The sequence below is a fragment of the Macaca fascicularis genome, chromosome 11, assembly GCF_037993035.2.
Source record: "Macaca fascicularis isolate 582-1 chromosome 11, T2T-MFA8v1.1".
Lineage (NCBI taxonomy): Eukaryota > Metazoa > Chordata > Mammalia > Primates > Cercopithecidae > Macaca > Macaca fascicularis.
This window is the reverse complement of record NC_088385.1, coordinates 76,464,883-76,483,375: the sequence shown is the minus strand read 5'-3', so window position 1 is coordinate 76,483,375 and position 18,493 is coordinate 76,464,883. Positions and strand designations below refer to the sequence as shown.

Here is an 18,493-nt window from a genome sequence, read left to right as displayed (position 1 = left end):
GACTACAAGAGGCCACTCACATCCTCACTCTAAGTTTCTGATTTAAGTAGCTAAGGATACAGAAACTCGGAAGAGAGGTAACCACACAGAATGCAGATGAAGCATTCCACAGTGCAGACAGAATGCGAAGTTGGTACTCAGAAGTCCCTGAATAATGCCTGTCTTTAGCTTTCTGGAATGCTGTAAAACCCAAATCTCCAGAGGAAAAATGCTGGGATTAAAAAATATATATTCAATAAATATCACTTATGTTGCCAGGTGTAGTGGCTCACGCCTGTAATTCCAGCACTTTGGGAGGCCGAAGCAGGCAGATCATCTGAGATCAGGAGTTTGACACCAGCCTGGCCAACATGGTGAAACCCCCATCTCTACTAAAAATACAAAAATTAGCCAGGTGTGGTTGTGGGTGCCTATAATCCCAGCTACTTGGGAGGCTGAGGTAGGAGAATCGCTTGTACCTGGGAGGTCGAGGTTGCAGCAAGCAGAGTTCGAGTCATTGCACTCCAGCCTGGGCAACAAGAGAGAAACTCCATCTAAAAAAAAATAAATAAGTAAACAGAAAATTTATACTAAAAAGATGGGCTAAACATCTGAATAAAAAAATACATCCTCATTTATTCCTTTCACAAACATTAAGTGCCTACTAATGGCAGATACTTTGCCAGGCATTGAATATAAATTAACAAAATACTCATGAAACTGGTCCTCACGACACTGGCATTCTTATATGAGAAATAGTGGAAACCCTTCTAGGCTGTTTTTAAATTTTCATTCAGTAAATATTTCTTGAAGTAGGCACTATTCAAGGCACTTCGTTTTCATCAGTGAACAAAACAGCCAGCTCCCTGCCCTTGTGGAACTCCCATTCTAGTAGGGAGAAAAAGACAATAAACACAACAAATGTGTCAATTACATGATATATACGAAGGAGAAAGGTGTGGAGAAAGAGCACAAGTGAAGCCGGGTAAGGGCATCAGGAGTGCTGTGGGGAGGGAGGTGTGCAGGGCAGTACGAAGTTTTAGGTAGAGTCATCAGCTTATTGAGAAGATACCTGAGCAAAAGCTTGAAAGAGGTAAGGGAGACAGTGTCTCAGATACCTGGAGAAAGAACATTCCAAGCAGGTAGATTCACCACTACTGAGGCTGGGGACATGCCTGTGTGTTCGAGGAAAGAAAGGAGACAAATGCAGCTACAGATGAGTCCACAGGTGGAAGTAATAGGAAATGAGACCAGGGAAGAAATGAGAGCAGATCATGGAAGACCTTAGCTGCCATTGAAGGACTTAGGCTTTTACTCTGAGAAGACCAAGGAGTGAATGAGGGCTTTTGAGCAGAGGAGTGACATGGCTTGTCACTCCTCTGTGACAAGAAGGGAGACGTGGCATGACTTGGCTTGTCTTTTAATAAGATTTTTCGGGCCGGGCGCGGTGGCTCAAGCCTGTAATCCCAGCACTTTGGGAGGCCAAGACGGGCGGATCACGAGGTCAGGAGATCGAGACCATCCTGGCTAACACAGTGAAACCCCGTCTCTACTAAAAAATACAAAAAACTAGCCGGGCGTGGTGGTGGGCGCCTGTAGTCCCAGCTACTCGGGAGGCTGAGGCAGGAGAATGGCGTAAACCCGGGAGGCGGAGCTTGCAGTGAGCTGAGATCCGGCCACTGCACTCCAGCCTGGGTGACAGAGCGAGACTCCGTTTCAAATAATAATAATAATAATAATAAGATTTTTCTGCCTTTGTGTTAGAACAGACTGCAGGGAGCAAGCGCAGACACTGGGAGACCTGTAGGAAGCTGCTGGAGTGACCCAGGAGAACCACGATGCAGGTTCTGAAGAGGTAGGGGCAGTAGAGGTAGCTCCCTATCTCTGCGATAGTGAGATGACAGATTCTGAGTATATTTTCAAGGTGGAGCCAGTAAGAGTTGCTGAAAGATTGGATTGCAGTGTGAGAGAAAAAGAGGAGCTGAAGATGACTTCAAGGCTGTAGATCTTTTGGAAGGAAGGAATGTTCATCAGCAGAGACGGGAAAGCTTACAGATGGAGCATGTTTGTGGGAAAAGGCCAGGAGTTCCATTTTGGGCATGTTGGGTTTGAGATGTTTACGGAAATATTAAGGTAAGTCTGGAGTTGGGTGGAAGATCTGAGCTGGAGGTATGAATTTGGAAGTGGCATCAAATCTGATTTTTATTGCATTTATTTAATATGATCACATATTAAAATATAGATGTTATTTTTTAAAATATAAAATTATATGGAGCAAAAACTAAAGTTTTTTTCTTCCCCCCCTTACTCCAAACCTACTACTCTCCCCAGCAGTAACCACTATTAAGGAGTTGTTACATGTTAAGGGACTGAAAAGATATCTGAAGAATGCTCAATATACCATATTAGAAAACCAGAACCAGCCGGGCACGGTGGCTCACGCCTGTAATCCCAGCACTCTGGAAGGCTGAGGTGGGCGGATCACGAGGTCAGGAGATCGAGCCCATCCTGGTTGACACCGTAAAACCCCGTCTCTACTAAAAATACAAAAAATTAGCCAGGCGTGACAGCGTGCACCTATAGCCCCAGCTACTCGGGGGCTGAGGCAGGAGAATGACTGGAACCCGGGAGGCGGAGCTTGCAGTGAGCCAAGATCGTGCCACTGTACTCCAGCCTGGGCAACAGAGCGAGACCCCGTCTCAAAAAAAAAAAAAAAAACCAGAACCAACATGGGTTTTTCATTTCCACATGCATTTTACTACATGAGAAAAGGTATTTTAGAATTGCTTATATATTTATACATAGCATTTTTCTAAATAGAAAATGCTATTTTATATATATAGCAATGGGTAATATTGCTATTACCTATATCTTCCCTTTACAACCACACAGTAATATAATTTCCACTACCTTCTACAATCACAGTGGTAAAGTAACAGAATTTCACAGCTGTTTGGAATAAACGATATTCTTGGATTTGTGTGCCTTTTCTTGTAAAATTAAGCTGATTTTTAATTGATTCTATGTTGAAATTTTTTTCTTTAGCAATCTGGAATGTATTTGAGATGAGTAATAGCATTCATTTTAAAAAAGTCATCGATTCTAGAGTACAGGATACACATTCAGCACCATAATAATAATACTCTAGACTCTAAGCTTTCATCTCTAAAATAGAACAAAGTTTCTTTACCTTCCATTAGAAAAAGATAACCTTCAAAATTTGAACTAATGCATTTCTGTTTTGTTGAGTTAGCAATTACTCTGTGCTAGGAAAGTAATGATGACTCCTCAAATATCCAGCCTCTTACGAGCTTACAGCTTCAGCTGTAATAAAACTAAATAGTCTTTCTAGTCTGAGGAGTTCACTATATCGCCCCTGAAATCAAAGATAATAAATTAATTGAAGAGGTTTTCCACCCTCTTTGGTTTGATTTTTGGCAGAGTTCTATGTCCAATGACATGTACAGAAACCTCTGCACACCTGGTGTGCCACATGATTTACCCCAAACAGTGTTTGTTATGCAGCTGTTGGATCCATTGTTGCAGCCAGTAAATAGAAAAAAAAAAAAAAGTAGGACATGAGTTCTCAAGAAGCTCACCATCCAACTGGGCAAGTAAAAATTTACCTGTAGGAAAAAACGATCACTATAATTGGTTCTGAAACTAACCGAACCAATGTATTCTGCTGTGGAAAAAAAATGAAGACTGTTCTCTATGTTTTACTCTGAATTTTTCTTGAACTTTTAGCACTGTTTGCTATCTTTTTTCTAGAGAAATCCAGCACATAGCAACATAAGTACCAGAAAGAAGTATTAACAGGAAAACGGACCACTGACCACAGGCTAATCATATATATATATTTTTTTTAACGGAGTCTTGCTGTGTCACCCAGGCTGGAGTGCAGTGGCACGATCTCAGCTCACTGCAACCTCTGCCTCCTGGGTTCAAGCAATTCTCCTGCCTCAGCCTCCCTAGTAGCTGGGACTTCAAGCATGTGCCACCACGCCCAGCTAGTTTTTTTGTATTTTCAGTAGAGATGGGGTTTCACCACATTGACCAGGCTGGTATCGATCTCCTGACCTTGTGATCTACCCACTTCAGCCTCCCAAAGTACTAGGATTACAGGCGTGAGCCACTGTGCCTGGCCAGACTAATCATACTTAATTCGGCAACTTTATTTTTTATGGGCACACGGGCTCCCACTTGCAACTTGACTTTGCATCCACTTTTGCTGGTAGAATGTTTTTATTTGCAGGATAAAATAAAACATATCAAAAGTTCATGGCATGTTATCAAGAACCACATACCTGAACAAATTTGAGAACCGTGTTCCATAATGTTTGTTCTTCGTGAGCAAACAGGCTCAAAGGACAAAGGAAGGGTCATATGATACTTCTCTTTCCTCCTCCTCCTCCTCTTGACTCCTCCTCTTCTTCCTCCTTTTCCTCCTCCTCCTCCTCTTGCCTCCCCCTACTCTTCTTCTTCCCCTCCCTGCAGTGGTAGCTATCTCCTGGGCTCTTTCCCACTATCCTTCCTCTGCTTTCCACCCACCCACCCACCATTCCAGTTTATCCCAGAACAACCAAAATAACCTTCAAATTGATTCCCCTTCTATAGTCCCTACTCACTCCAACTCCTCACACACTCTTCCCAGAGACTCCCCTTTCTGCAGCACGGATTTTTTCAAACCCTTTTCCCATCAAAAACATTGATTGATTGCCCGCTTAATAACGTCCGAAAGTCTCAGGTTCAGAATCAAATCCTCCAAAATACAACATCTGGTCTTTGGTTAATATTTGAATACATGTGTTATCTCTACACGATTTATGTTCAACTAACCACTCAGAAGAAATTTGACAAGAGATTTCTCATGTCAGTGGAGACATGTCAAATCAGTTTAAAATGAATGTGGGGCTTTTTAAATAGCTGATTCTCAAGTAGAAGGTGGTATTGGCTGGGTAAACTTGTTACTATTTCCTGTTTCCTTAAGGAACAAAGAGATTTATTTTGACATCTATGGGTGAATATCAGGATTCCAAGTGGAAATGATCCCTTGTTTTTTTCTATGAATTGTCCTGTCACTGGAGGTTTACTGGAATCAAAGACAAATGTGCTTCTCTGGACTGCTGAAAATCAGAGTGCTCAAAATCACATAACTTGATGTTTACTGTCAAGGGAAAATATGGTTGGTACAGTTATTTCACAGAGCCCTGAAATTGCCTAAGGGTCTATCATATTGTTTGCTATTGATTATAGGGTTAAAATATTTTCCACAAAAGTCTAGCAAGATTAACTTTATGCCAAATGATACCACCCCTCTAGTGTGGCAGGATAGAGCCCCACTTTCTTCTTTATATGTTGTTTTCCTTTTTATTTTTTAATAATCATAGTTTACTTTTAGAATATGGAAAAAAAATATTTCTATGAAGAAACTTTAAAATTCGCTTTAAAAAGTGATATGAGCCTTAAACTTTGCAATCCGGTGTTTGTTGGATATTTTGAAATAAGCTTTAGTGGCTTCTCTCCTCTAAGTCGAGCTATTTCGACAAGGCCTCTTTCAGTACCTGTTAGAAATAACCACTAGATTCAGAGCTCAACAATGGGAGTTTGTTCCTTCAATCTGATCATTATTGACTAATTTGCATTTAGAATGCTATCTCCAACCATTAATTAGTCATTCCTCAAAACAACCCAATGGGAGAGAGGAACATAATTATCGCTGTTTAGAAATGAAACCAACCAACAGTGCGTACAGTGCTCCACAGAGGCAGATCCCCTAGCTATGCAGTCATGGCTGCTGGGAATATGCCAGCTGTCAGGGCCACCACACATCCAATAGGAGATGCAAGAGTTAGAATTTTACAAAAATACCTCCAATGTTCCTATTTCATAAGCATTTGGGTTTAGATTTGCTGAGATTCAGTAACATTGATTTGTCTTGCAAACCTTTATAAATATAACATCAGATTTATCAGACCACTTTTTATGGCAACACAACATAAGATGTGCAACATTGTATATATGCTCTTAAATGTTCACAAATTCCCTCAAGTCACCAACAGAATTATAATAGTGAAGGTAAGGGATAATCAAACAGCAAATACATACTAAATATTCATTATTCACAGGGCTCCATACTGGAACTATGAACAGGGATGGGAGCAAGAAATTAAAAAGATACCTACAACCCTGGCTTTGCTCTCAATCTAAGGTACCTAGAATTTGATAAAGAATCCAGCCAAATGCATATAAAATGTAATGTTTTAGAAAAATTTAATTATATGTAACCTTAATTTTACAATAAGCATTTTTTTTTTCTATATCTTTCTCCACAGAAATACATTTTCTTTAAGTTAAGATGCAAGGGTGCACAAGTTACTTTAGAAGGTTGGAAAAGTCCCAGGAATTGGCCCTGAAATTATTTATTTTATTACTTAAAGAATGCTGGTGAATTCTTTCAAGAAAGAAAATATGGGGCCGGGCGCAATGACTCACGCCTGTAATCCCAGCACTTTGGGAGGTCGAGGAGGGCGGATCACGAGCTCAGGAGTTCAAGACCAGCCTGACCAATATAGTGAAACCCCCTCTGTACCGAAAATACAAAAATTAGCTGGGTGTAGTGGCACATGCCTGTAGTCCCAGCTACTCAGGAGGCTAAGGCAAGAGAATCGCATGAACCCAGGAGGCAGAGGTTGCAATGAACCAAGATTGCGCCACTGCACTCCAGCCTAAGCGACAGAGTGAGACTCTGTCTCAAAAAAAAAAAAAAAAAGAAAGGAAGGAAGGAAGGAAGGAAGGAAATAAATATGGGCAGGGTGTGGTGGCTCATGCCTGTTATCCCAGCACTTTGGGAGGCCGAGGCACACATGTCACCTGAGACCGGGGGTTCGAGACCAGCCTGACCAACATGGAGAAACCCTGTCTCTACTAAAAAAACAAAATTAGCTGGTCATGGTGGCACATGCCTGTAATTCCAGCTATTCAGGAGGCTGAGGCAGGAGAATTGCTTGAACCCGGGAGGCGGAAGTTGCAGTGCACCGTGATCGGCACCATTGTACTCCAGCCTGGGCAACAAGAGCAAAGCTCTGTCTCAAAAAAAAAAAGAAAAAATTTCCTAGCTGACCATGGAAGGATAACAAATGTGATGAATCTAGCCAGGTGCGTTGGCTCACGCCTGTAATCCCAGCACTTTGGGATGCTGAGGCAGGCGGATCACTTGAGGTCAGGAGTTCGAGACCAGCCTGTCCAACATGGTAAAGCCCCATCTCAACAAAAATATAAAAACTTAGCCAGGTGTGATGGTGTGCACCTGTAATCCCAGCTACTCGGGAGGCTGAGGCAGGAAAATCTCTTGAACCCGGGAGGCGAGGTTGCAGTGAGCCAAGATCATGCCACTGCACTCCAGCCTGGGAGACAGAGCGAGACTCTATCTCAAAAAAAAAAAAAAAAAAAGTGATGAATCCATGTGTTATTATTTCCCACTACACTAAGCCATCAATATATCATGATTCTCTATGTGCTCTTCTAACACACGAACACACACCACACACACTAACACATAATTTTTGCTTTTAATTGAAGAACATTTTCAATACCTCTCAAGTGGGCAAAAATCCTGTTTATATTCTTGTTTGCTCCAGTTTTGGCTTCATAAGAATTTTTTTGTTTGTTTTTTGAGGCAGAGTCTCTCTCTCTGCCCAGGCTAGAGTACAGTGGTATGATCTCAGATCGCTGCAGCCTCCACTTCCTGGGTTCCAGTGATTCTCCATCCTTAACCTCCCGAGTAGGTGGGATTATAGGAGCCCACCACCAGGCCCAGCTAATTTTTGTATTTTTAGTAGCGACGGGGTTTCACCATATTGGCCAGGCTGGTCTCGAACTCCTGATCTCAGGTGATCTGCCTGCCTCGGCCTCCCAAAGTGCTAGGATTACAGGTGTGAGCCTCCGCGTCCCAGCCCAGCTTTAAGAATTTAATCTTCATTTCAAGCACAAAAAGACTGTCTTTTTTTTGGTGGGGGGGGAGTGTTGGGGCCTCTTTTTTGAACTCTTTAGGGCCAAATGAACCTTTCTTCCTTGATCCCAGGGTGGAGTCAAAATGAATCTAACAGACAAATGGCCCAACATCCTTCATGTCACTGCCGACTTCTCATTCAAAGGGGTACTTGGGGTGGCAGGTGGAGTTATAATTATAGCTTAGAAAAAAGCAGCATCAGCAGCTGTCGCTTCTGTTTGTTCCCAGCTATAACTGTCATCAGTGGGTAAATTGGCATAAACAGGCCTCCACAAGTGGAAAAACATTTAACCCCTGTACTTGTCACACTCTGGGTCCTCTCAGTGGCCAGAGAACAGAAAGAAAATCTGACTGTGCACGAGCGAAGGGTAACACCGGGCGTGCAGCACCGACCTGAAGGCGCCTCTTCAGGGGGAGCCCCAAATTTGAAGATTCTCTTTCCTGTCGGAGACTCCAAACCAAATAAATAGGTTAGTGCCCAGAGTAAACCTATGCATTTTAATTCTGACCTCTACTTGCTGTGATTTTCATTTTCCTGGCAGAGCTTAAAAAGAGTGAACTACTAAATGAAAGAAAGGAAAGTTATTTAAGGACTGTTACTTAAAATTACTGGGAATCCATGAGAACACATTATGAAATGGGCTTAATGTATTATGCTCCTCTCCCAATTTTGGCTGTATTCGCACTAGACAAATAGACAAGGTAAAGATGGAAAAATAAAACCGGTTTTGTGGCATAAGTCCCATCCTTTTGTAATGCCACTTACTTATGCCAAAAGGCCCTCCCTTCTTTATTAAAATCCGTAATGTTGAAAGCTAAGTTTGTGATTTTAGAAAATGCTGTAAACGTAGCTCCAGAGTTTCATTTCCTTAGGGAAAATAGGCAAATCAGAGTTGAATTGTTTTTCCAACAATGAGTAAAGATAGAACATTTTCTTGTTTATGATAAAATGTGTGGTGTAGGTTACTTTACAAAAGAAATCTGCTACAGAATTTATTTTTTGTGTCTAGTACAATTCTACCTAAAAGCTTCATGATTTCAGTCTAAGTAGCTCTATAAGACTCTCCTCATAGATCCTTTTGAGAAAAGATTTTAAATAAATCTAATTTTATTTGCATATATTCTATCTTAGCCAGAAATTGAGCAGGATTTAGCTCTGCGCTGTCTGTTTCAAAACCTGAATATTTAATGTATTGGTGAAAAGTGGTGGAATTCCAAAGAACTCACTGAAAACAAGGCTTTGGGGCCCAGTGCTCATGCTAACCACATTCATGAAATGGACTCAAGTAGAAAGAGTGGTAAATAATAACCTCATTTTGTTCAGTTCAAAAGAGAATGTGAACCATCCCTAAGCGTTTATGTACAACCTTTCATAAGGAAAGTGCACCGTTCTTATTTATCATTATGGCCCAACTTTTTGGCTACCTTTTGAAATGCAATGAGTGCTAACGATGTACTTGGACCTCCACTAGAGAGACATCTACATGCAACCAAACCCACCAAAAGTGCCCCATCAATTACATTCCCATGAGGGCCTTGTTTGTCTCATTTGTTCATTCAAATACATATTGACCAATGGCTATATAATCTAAAAATAATATTTAACAGTTAAGGCAAGTTTAGGATGTCTAATATTACTCTTCCCAGAGACTCCTGTCTTCCTGCTTTCTGCTAAACTGAGATAATGGTTATCTGAAAGTTCCAAATTATAGAAACTAAGAAACACAAAAAAGAGATATAGCTGACTAGTTGCTGGCTTGAATTTCCTTGATATACAGACATACAGATTTATGCCCTATTTTAAACATTGCTTTTTACTTGTGTTTTGTCTTCTTGCTCTTCTAGAAAAAACTATCCAAGATGACTGTCACTTACTCCAGTAAAGTAGCAAATGCAACTTTTTTTGGATTTCATAGGTTACTCTTCAAGTGGAGAGGCAGCATCTACAAACTACTGTACAGGGAATTTATTGTTTTTGCTGTTCTTTATACAGCAATAAGTTTGGTGTACAGGTACTTTTCTTTGCATGTCTCTTTAAATGGCCATCAGATATTGTATAAGAATACAGTCTCAAAAATCTGAACCTTTTGATCACCACTGACTTTGCGTTATGTAACTCCTTTTTTGCATGAGCCTCTCTTTTGTCTTCTTCCCCTCAGGACAGATTTTAATCCACCACTAACCATTGTTAGGATGTAAAATAGAACCTCACTGTAAGATTCAAGTGGCCTTCATTCCAGCCCCAGTTGTGCCTCAAGACTGTTGCAATAGGCATAAAATGGAAGAATTACCCTTAGATGCTTACTATGTGAAGATTTTTGAATGGGCAAAGTCCACAGACAACAATTATTTGTGCTTCTGTCTACTTGTCATTCATAGTTGATGATTTGACAGCTTGTAGCAACTACCTATATAATCAACATGTTCATGATTGGTGTATGTCAGGCAAAAGCTTTCCTTCTTTTTGCCTGGAATGAAAATATCTTATCCAGGATGATGCCTGCCACACTTAACAGTACCTCAACTAAAGCAAAGGCCTGTAGACTAATTTATTTTCTTTCCATTTTCTGAGTTGAGGGCATGTTATGTTCACAAAAGGAGGTGCTTATTCTTTATCACATTACAACATATGCCTGTGAGATTGACAGGAAATTTGAGCAATATCAAGTCCAAGAAATACTTTGATGATGAAAAATTATAGACTTAATAAAATTTCATCAGTATGATAAAAGGGAAAACTTATGAGATTTTAAAGCTTTTTAAATTAACATCGAATGCATAAATTTCTTCTCTGGAAGAAGCTAAAACTTAAAACAGGAAAGCTAAAGGTTTTTGAGGCTGTATTTCCATTTTTTCTACGTACATAGTTTGTTATTTTTCTTCTGCATACAGATAAACAAATTTGTGTTTCATTGCTCTCACATTCTTCCTTGTAGCAACAGAATCTCCTTTGGAAAAGAGGGATATTAATTTAGTTGACTGATAATTATTAAAAGTAAAATAGGTAGAGCTATTTTTCCATATGTCAAAACAACCCTTCCAAGCAAGTGTATGCATTGGTATATATTTTGACAAAATATTTTTAGAGGGAAAGTCTTGTTAACAACCTCTAATAATTTTTCAGACATGTCATATAATATGATATTATTTTGGCAATTTAGGTGTGTATCACCTAAGCCTTCAGAATATGAAATGGTAGAAGATACAATGGTGTTTCGTGATAATTATCTCATTAGTTCATTTTTACTAATATGAATTTATTGCTGCTACTGCTGCTAAGAATAGAACAGAATAGCCCTAAGGATAGTTGCAGTGTAGCTAGAAATGTTCCTTGGGGCCTCAACTTTTGTTCCAATATCATACTTATACCCCATAAAATGTTATGCATATATTTCTTCTAAAGCTGAGTGCTTACATTTATAACAAAAATTATCAGTTCAAGTCATCCTTAAATTTTTAAAGTTTAATTGTAATACCTTATTAAAATAGATCCTTCTGTCTTAATCAAAGGTATACCAAGGACTGTAGGATGAGTTTGTCAAGAAGGTCAAACATATCTGTAGAAAAAAATAGATGTAGTTTCATTCTCTGAGTCTTTATTAGCCCTATTATAAGTAAATAATTATTCCTAACAAAAGTTATAAGGAGGAACCAGATTCATTAATTTGATTACATTTCTTTCTATTTTTGGAGGAATTTGACAAATTTTCTGAAATACTTTCTAGCTATTAAAATTTCTACATCTATTAGCCAAATATTTTTTCCTTGGCCAACTACTAATAGCAACCATTTCATTATTAACTAAGTATGAGGCAATTTGTTAAATGGTTATATATATGTGTATATATATTATTTAATCTTTACAATAATCCATATATGGATATTTTTATCCCCACTTACAGATGAGAAAACTGAGACTCAGAGAGATGTAAAAATATGCTCAAAGTCCAAATTCATAAGTGTCAGACTTGGGATTAAAATCTGGCTTTGTCTGACCTTAAGAAAGGTCTATGCTTTCCACATTTAAATCCTCTTTGACCATGTCTGTTTGAACATCAGAAACCATTCTGGCTGTAATTTGTCATCAGCATAACCCTGATAGACCTCTGCAACAATCTGGTACCTCTCCTGTCAGCTTTCCCTGACTTCAGTAATTCTAACACCTCTTCCAAAGCTGGGGCAGGAACTCCGAACTCACCTTGTACCCCACACCTTCTTTGTCAGGACCAGTTCCCAACAGCTTTCTATCTGCAATCTAATTAGTTGCTTACTATTATCTTATTATCCCTTTGCTTCCTTTATCAAAGTTCTACTGACCCAAATGAGCCTTTGATGCTTGTTATAATGGATCTTTCCTTGAGTTCCTTCTTCCTTTGGAACAGCTACACTTGTCGATTTATTCAAATTCATCTGTTTGGCTTTCCTTCCTGTATTTTGATCATTATTATTAGTTCACCTTAAAACATTTCTTCAGACTCTGAATCTCTTCCCTATAATGTAAATATCAATAATGGTCTCATTAAGTGCACTTATATTTAACGATACCAGAAAATGGGGTTTGGGCAGGATGGGTTAGATCTATAATATAAATTTTGAGAGAGTGACTCAATTTAATAATGAAAGTTTTCATTTTTCATTGTTAAATTTGTTTTAGACTCCAAACAATTCTGGGCTTTAAAATGAACAGGTATAATAAAATCCCTTGAAGTATAACACATGATAATCAAGAATGTGCTAAGTAGCATATTCAGGGGAAAGATCAAGGTGTCAAATTCAGTGTTATTATTGAATAATTACTTAATAATGCTAATTCATATTTAATCAATAATACACTCTTCTTAAGGTATTCCTGATGAATAATTGAAAACTGAACTATTTTGTAACATACCTTGCTCTAAATCCAATGAATCAATCATATAAAACTTTTAAAATATAAAATTTTTAGAATAAAATGATTAATTAATCCCACTATTTAATAGCCAATCATGTTTACAAAATGTTAGCACTTGAAACATTAAGCAATTGAAAAGTTTTCAAGACACATCAGCTTAAGAAAAAAGGAAAAAATTATTGCTCCTTCAAAAATAAAACATTATTTGTGCTTAATTGTTTGCACTTAATGTCACTTGCAAAGCAGGTGCAGAAGTATAATATCATAAAGGGCTGTGCATTTTATTTTTGCTCCAGATTGTTACTTACAGGAGCCCAAAAACGTTACTTTGAAAAATTATCAATTTACTGTGACAGATATGCTGAACAAATTCCAGTAACCTTTGTGCTTGGTAAGTATAGGTCACACGCAGATTGCAGCCACACAGCTGTCTCCATTACGATGACACCGATGACTCTGCATGGGAATGTTTCCAAGCTGAGAGGCATGCCTGAAAAGCCACCGCTTGCAGTAGAACCAGAATCATCCATAAGGTTTGCTTTCACGGCTGCTTTTGCTAAATTAACACCAAACAAGTTTGAGGAAATAATCTGCTATTGGACATTTAAGCTTTCTCTTCACTAACTCTCCATTTTTGCAGTCAATATTTGAGATCTAATACCCACTTACAGGGTGCTTAGGCATTGCCAGGCACAAATGACATTTTTTTCTGGAAGGCAAAATCAGAAGATATGGATAATAACATATTTTTGTCCTCCAACCTCTAAAAAGGCTAAAATTCAGCTAAAAGCATCAGTGTCACCAACGTGTCTGCTGTAAGAAACTGCTTTATAATTTCCTGTTATTCTACAGGGTTTTATGTTACTCTGGTAGTAAACCGATGGTGGAACCAGTTTGTGAATTTGCCCTGGCCAGACAGGCTAATGTTCCTCATCTCCAGCAGTGTTCATGGAAGCGACGAGCACGGGCGCCTGCTTAGAAGGACGCTGATGCGTTACGTCAATCTCACCTCCCTGCTCATCTTTCGCTCGGTGAGCACTGCTGTGTACAAAAGGTTTCCAACAATGGACCACGTGGTTGAAGCAGGTACTACGAATGGCTTTTCCTTCACTAGGCTTTCTCAGCTGAGACAGGACCTCCAGAATTCCTTTGAAAATTCCTTATGTTTGTTTATTCACTCAAGAAACATTTAGTGGTCGGGCACAGTGGCTCACGCCTGTAATCCAGCACTTTGGAAGGTCAAGGTGGGTGGATCACCTGAGGTCAGGAGTTTGAGACCAACCTGGCCAGCATGGCGAAACCCCATCTCTACTAAAAATAGAAAAAATTAGCCGGCCGTGGTGGCATGTGCCTGTAATCCCAGCTACTGGGGAGGCTGAGGCACGAGAATCACTTGAACCCAGGAGGCGGAGGCAGAGGTTGCAGTGACCCGAGATTGCAGCACTGCACTTCAGCCTGGGCCACAAAGTCAGACCCTGTCTCAAAAAAAAAAAAAAAAAAGAGAGAGAGAGAAAGAAAGAAAAGGAAAGAAAAGAAAAGAAAAAAGATAAAGAAACATTTATTGATTTCCTACTATGTGCCAGAAGCAAACTAAGAGACAAAGATGAATAAGACGTGATTCCTGCCCTCAAGTTTACTTCAGCGGTAGGGGAGAGAAAGTGGCAGATAGTAACATTGCCTTAAGGTAAACATAATAATTATCATATTTATTTAAACAATCTGGCTGGGGGAGCTCTTTGGGAGGCCCAGGCGGGTGGATCACCTAAGGTCAGGAGTTCCAGATGAACCTGGCCAACATGGCGAAACCCCGTCTCTACTAAAAATACAATAATTAGCTGGGCGTGCTGGCTCACGCCTGTAATTCCAGCTACTCAGTAGGCTGAGGCAGGAGAATCGCTTGAACCTGGGAAGTGGAGGTTGCAATGAGTCGAGATCGTGCCATTGCATTCCACCCTGGGCAACAAGGTCCCCATCAGTCCCCAAAAAATAAAAAAATAAAAATAATCTGTCATATTAACTTACAGTTTTCTAGCACTATACGGTTTTGTCTCCTTTATAGCTATTTTGTTTGGACCTCAAGAAAACATGAAAAAGGTAGAAAATAGATTCAGAAAGGTTACAACCTGCGCTGAATTACACAGCTGATCAGTGGAAAGGCCAGAATTAAAATTTACGCTCCAAACTCCTAAGTTGATACTTTCTAATAGATTCTGGTAGGAACCGGCAATGTCAATTTCATCTAGGCAGACACTGAGAGGTGATAGTCAAAAGCTGTTTTAGTGTGGACCTCTTGTCTCTTGTGCCTCGAAGGAGATGTAAATAGTTAAAGGATGATTCTCTTTGGTGTGTAAATATTTAGCAAAGAAGCTGTTAAGTCCGCCTTCGATAGGGCGAGGATTAAATGGATAATTCTCGGCACGTATGGATAAGAACCGTGAGGTGATTCTGCCTTTACATTGAGTCCAGTCTCACATTAGTTTGCAGTATTTAGTCTCCTTTCCTGAAATGTCCTGGAAAATAGATATTTTCGGATAATAGTTTTTGTTTGTTTTGGAGTTTTTGTTGGCTTTTTTGTTTTTGTTTTTGTTTTGCCTTTTTAAATGGCTAATATAGATAGTGACTTCTGAAGTCAAAATAAAACTGTAGAGATGAATGTCTACATTTCACATTTTATTCGAGAAGAAAGAACTCCAGTTTGAGGCATACACACAGACCAGATGGCATTCAGTACATCCAAAATACAAAGAGAAGTTTGGAGGTTTTATAAAAAGACAGAAATGTTACATATTGCTCTTTGAGAAAGTTCATTGGCACTAGTAAGTTTCTGGGGAGCTGGCAAGTTTTGACTGGTGAGCGATGGAGGTGGGTAAAATTAGTCTTCAAGTTGCAGCAGATCATTTCAGCAACTATAAAATTGGTTTCAGGTAATAGCAGGCAGTTTCAGCAACCAGGCCTGCAGAAAATTACTTTGTGTCTTGGCTGCTTTTTTTTTTTTTTTTTTTTTTTGAGACAGAGTCTTGCTCCGTGGCCAGGCTGGAGTGAAGTGGCACGATCTTGGCTCACTGCAATCTCTGCCTCCTGGGTTCAAGCAATTCCCCTGCCTCAGCCTCCCAAGCAGCTGGGACTACAGGTGCACACCACCACACCGGGCTAAGTTTTTGTATTTTAGTAGAGATGGGTTTCACCATGTTGGCAGAATGGTCTCAATCTCTTGACCTGGTGATCCACCCACCTCGGCCTCCTAAAGTGCTGGGATTACAGGTGTGATGCCCGGCCTCAACTGCTTTTTCCTGATGGCTTCTTGACTCGTTTTATTGGGTATGACAAGAATGACCCAATTCTATTATCAACTTTCACAATGATTAAGAACACAGAGTAAGGGTTTGAAACCTTATCTCACAGCTTACTAGCTGCATGACTTTGTCTGAGGTAGTTAACCATTCTGTTCCTCAGTTTCCTAATCCATAAAATGGACTTAAAGTAACTTATAATAGCACCTACCTCATATACCCCATAGGCTTGTTATGAGGATTTAGAAAGTTCATATTTGCAAAATGTTTAGAGCATTGCTGGCACACAGTAAGTGCTGCATGATTTCTTGCCATTGTAATGAAATTATATCTCAAACAACAGCACAACATAGCACTCTAGCCGCTTTAGAAGAGGTTGCGAATGTCAAGGTGGAAATAAGGCAGAAGGGGTGTAGGTGACATTGTTAGAGATGCAGAGTGAGATGTGAGAAAGTAATGGGTGCCAGGAGCTGGTTAAGGGGGATTCAGGGGGAGGGTTTGAAGGCCTGGCACATGCACAGGTATATGATAATATAAAATCAGTAGGAACTTTAAAAAAATTAATTGCCATCCTTCCTCCAAATATGAAAGTAGAATACTGTTTCAGAATGACCGAGTTAAAAATACTACTAGACAACTCAATTTTATCTTACCTTAATGTCTCCAGGAACAAATAGATTAAGAATTACCACCTCTAAGAAAGACCTAAAAACAAACAAGAAATGTATGACCTATTCCAAGTTGCTGAGCTAAAGTTTACTTGGATGAACAGAGGTGATATTTCTCCAGTTCTGACGCATCCTTGAAATGAAGAGAGTGCATTCTGACGGGAATCAGATGCCGGGTCCAATCCTCAAAGCAAATCTCATCTTAGTGTCACCTTCATATTAAAAGCACATCGGGAAGAAGCCAGGTTGGCTGGCAATGGAGAGGTCTCTGGGGCCTCTGGTCAGACATGAGCTCAGAGGACTGAGCTGTGCTCAGGTCTGAGGGGAAAGTAGATATAGGGAGGCAAATAGGAAAATGATGTGATTTCATTTCCTTTGAGTGTATTCTTCAGAATACCAAGGCCCACTCCCTCTCAAACTTGTACAGATGTCTGCCACGTACATGCACTCTGACTTCTCCCTTTCCAAGGCATGTGGGATACTGAAATACTTCTATCTCTTCAGCTACCAATGTTTCTGCCATTCCAAGGGAATCTCAGAATGAGTCCTTCACTTCTGGATGTACATTTAAACTAGTCTCTAGGAGTGGTCCACAGACCCACAGGCCCTCTACATCTTGAATAACTTGAGTTTATGTATTTAAAATGTATATTCCTGGGTCCTACCCACATCAGGCCCTCTGAATTATTATAGAACCTAATAGAACCTTTGGATGTACGGCCTAGGAATCTGCAGTGAAACATGCTCCTGTGTTGGTTTTTTTAGTACCCCAAAGCTTGAGAAGTATTGCATCTTTTCTGGGATGCTTATTTTTTAAACCCTTTTTCTTACTCCTGGGGCAAAAGGCTTTGGCAACCACCAACTCAACGATAATAAAGCAGCAGCAATTAAGAAAGGATGGATTGGAGGTTTCAGCTTGAGGTTCCTGAATTACAAAGAAGAGCTTTGAGGAAGCAGGCTGGTGGGAGGGAGGCTACTGTATAAGGGATTTGAATTCCACCTGCTTGGATGTAACAAGCATTGTTCTGACTTAAACTTTTTGGTTGGTCTGTCTGAAGTGGATGAAGGGAGAAGAGAACTGACAGAGGAGCTCTGATGAGGTGAAAGCCTTTCCAAGGGTCCTGTGACACAATCACCGATTATCTCAGTGAGAAGGTCCCAGTTGCTCTCATTCACTCCTAAGTACGTTCTCAAAAGACAGAAAAGGGGTAGTGGGTACAGCTAGTCCCCACAAGAATATATTGTGCTTCTGGCAAGTAATTTTGAAGATAACTACTTTCCTCTCCTGATGCTTGTAAATACTGGATAAGATGTTTTGATTTAGTATGAGACCATACTATACGCATGCATTGTGTGTTACGCGGCAGGGCAAAGGTTCCAAGCCACTATCCTCTAAGCCAGGAGAGACGCTTCAGAGGCCTGTCTTACTGGCTGCCCCAGGCCGGCACCCCCTGTCACCGGCAGTGCTGACTCACTGAACTTCCTGCTGCTTTCCCCAGCAGAGAGGGCTGACTCAGAGTCTGCACATGGGGTCCACTTCCAAGTTCTTCCAACTGGGCATATGCCTCCGCCACTCTCTGACTGTCCTTTGCCTGTGCCAAGGTTTCTGGGAAGAACAGGAAGTTCAGGGATGGCGGAAAATGTTTGGCAGATC

The 18,493-nt window shown here is 40.1% G+C and overlaps 1 protein-coding gene across 17 annotated transcripts in view; it reads left to right on the top strand.

Moving 5' to 3' along the window:
• Positions 1–8,295: 8,295 nt before the first annotated feature.
• Positions 8,296–18,493, top strand: part of BEST3 (bestrophin 3) — a 45,824-nt gene continuing 35,626 nt past the window's right edge. For 5 of the 17 annotated variants that reach the window (XR_012420453.1, XR_012420452.1, XM_045365601.3 and 2 more), the window contains exons 1-4: positions 8,296–8,460; positions 9,836–10,002; positions 13,178–13,272; positions 13,734–13,967. Coding sequence is in view for 7 of the 17 variants with exons in the window: in XM_045365601.3 (XP_045221536.2) it covers positions 9,851–10,002; positions 13,178–13,272; positions 13,734–13,967 (481 nt within the window). In the remaining 10 variants the exon portion in view is untranslated. The other 12 variants (XM_074007397.1, XM_074007399.1, XM_074007396.1 and 9 more) reach the window with 9 other exon arrangements.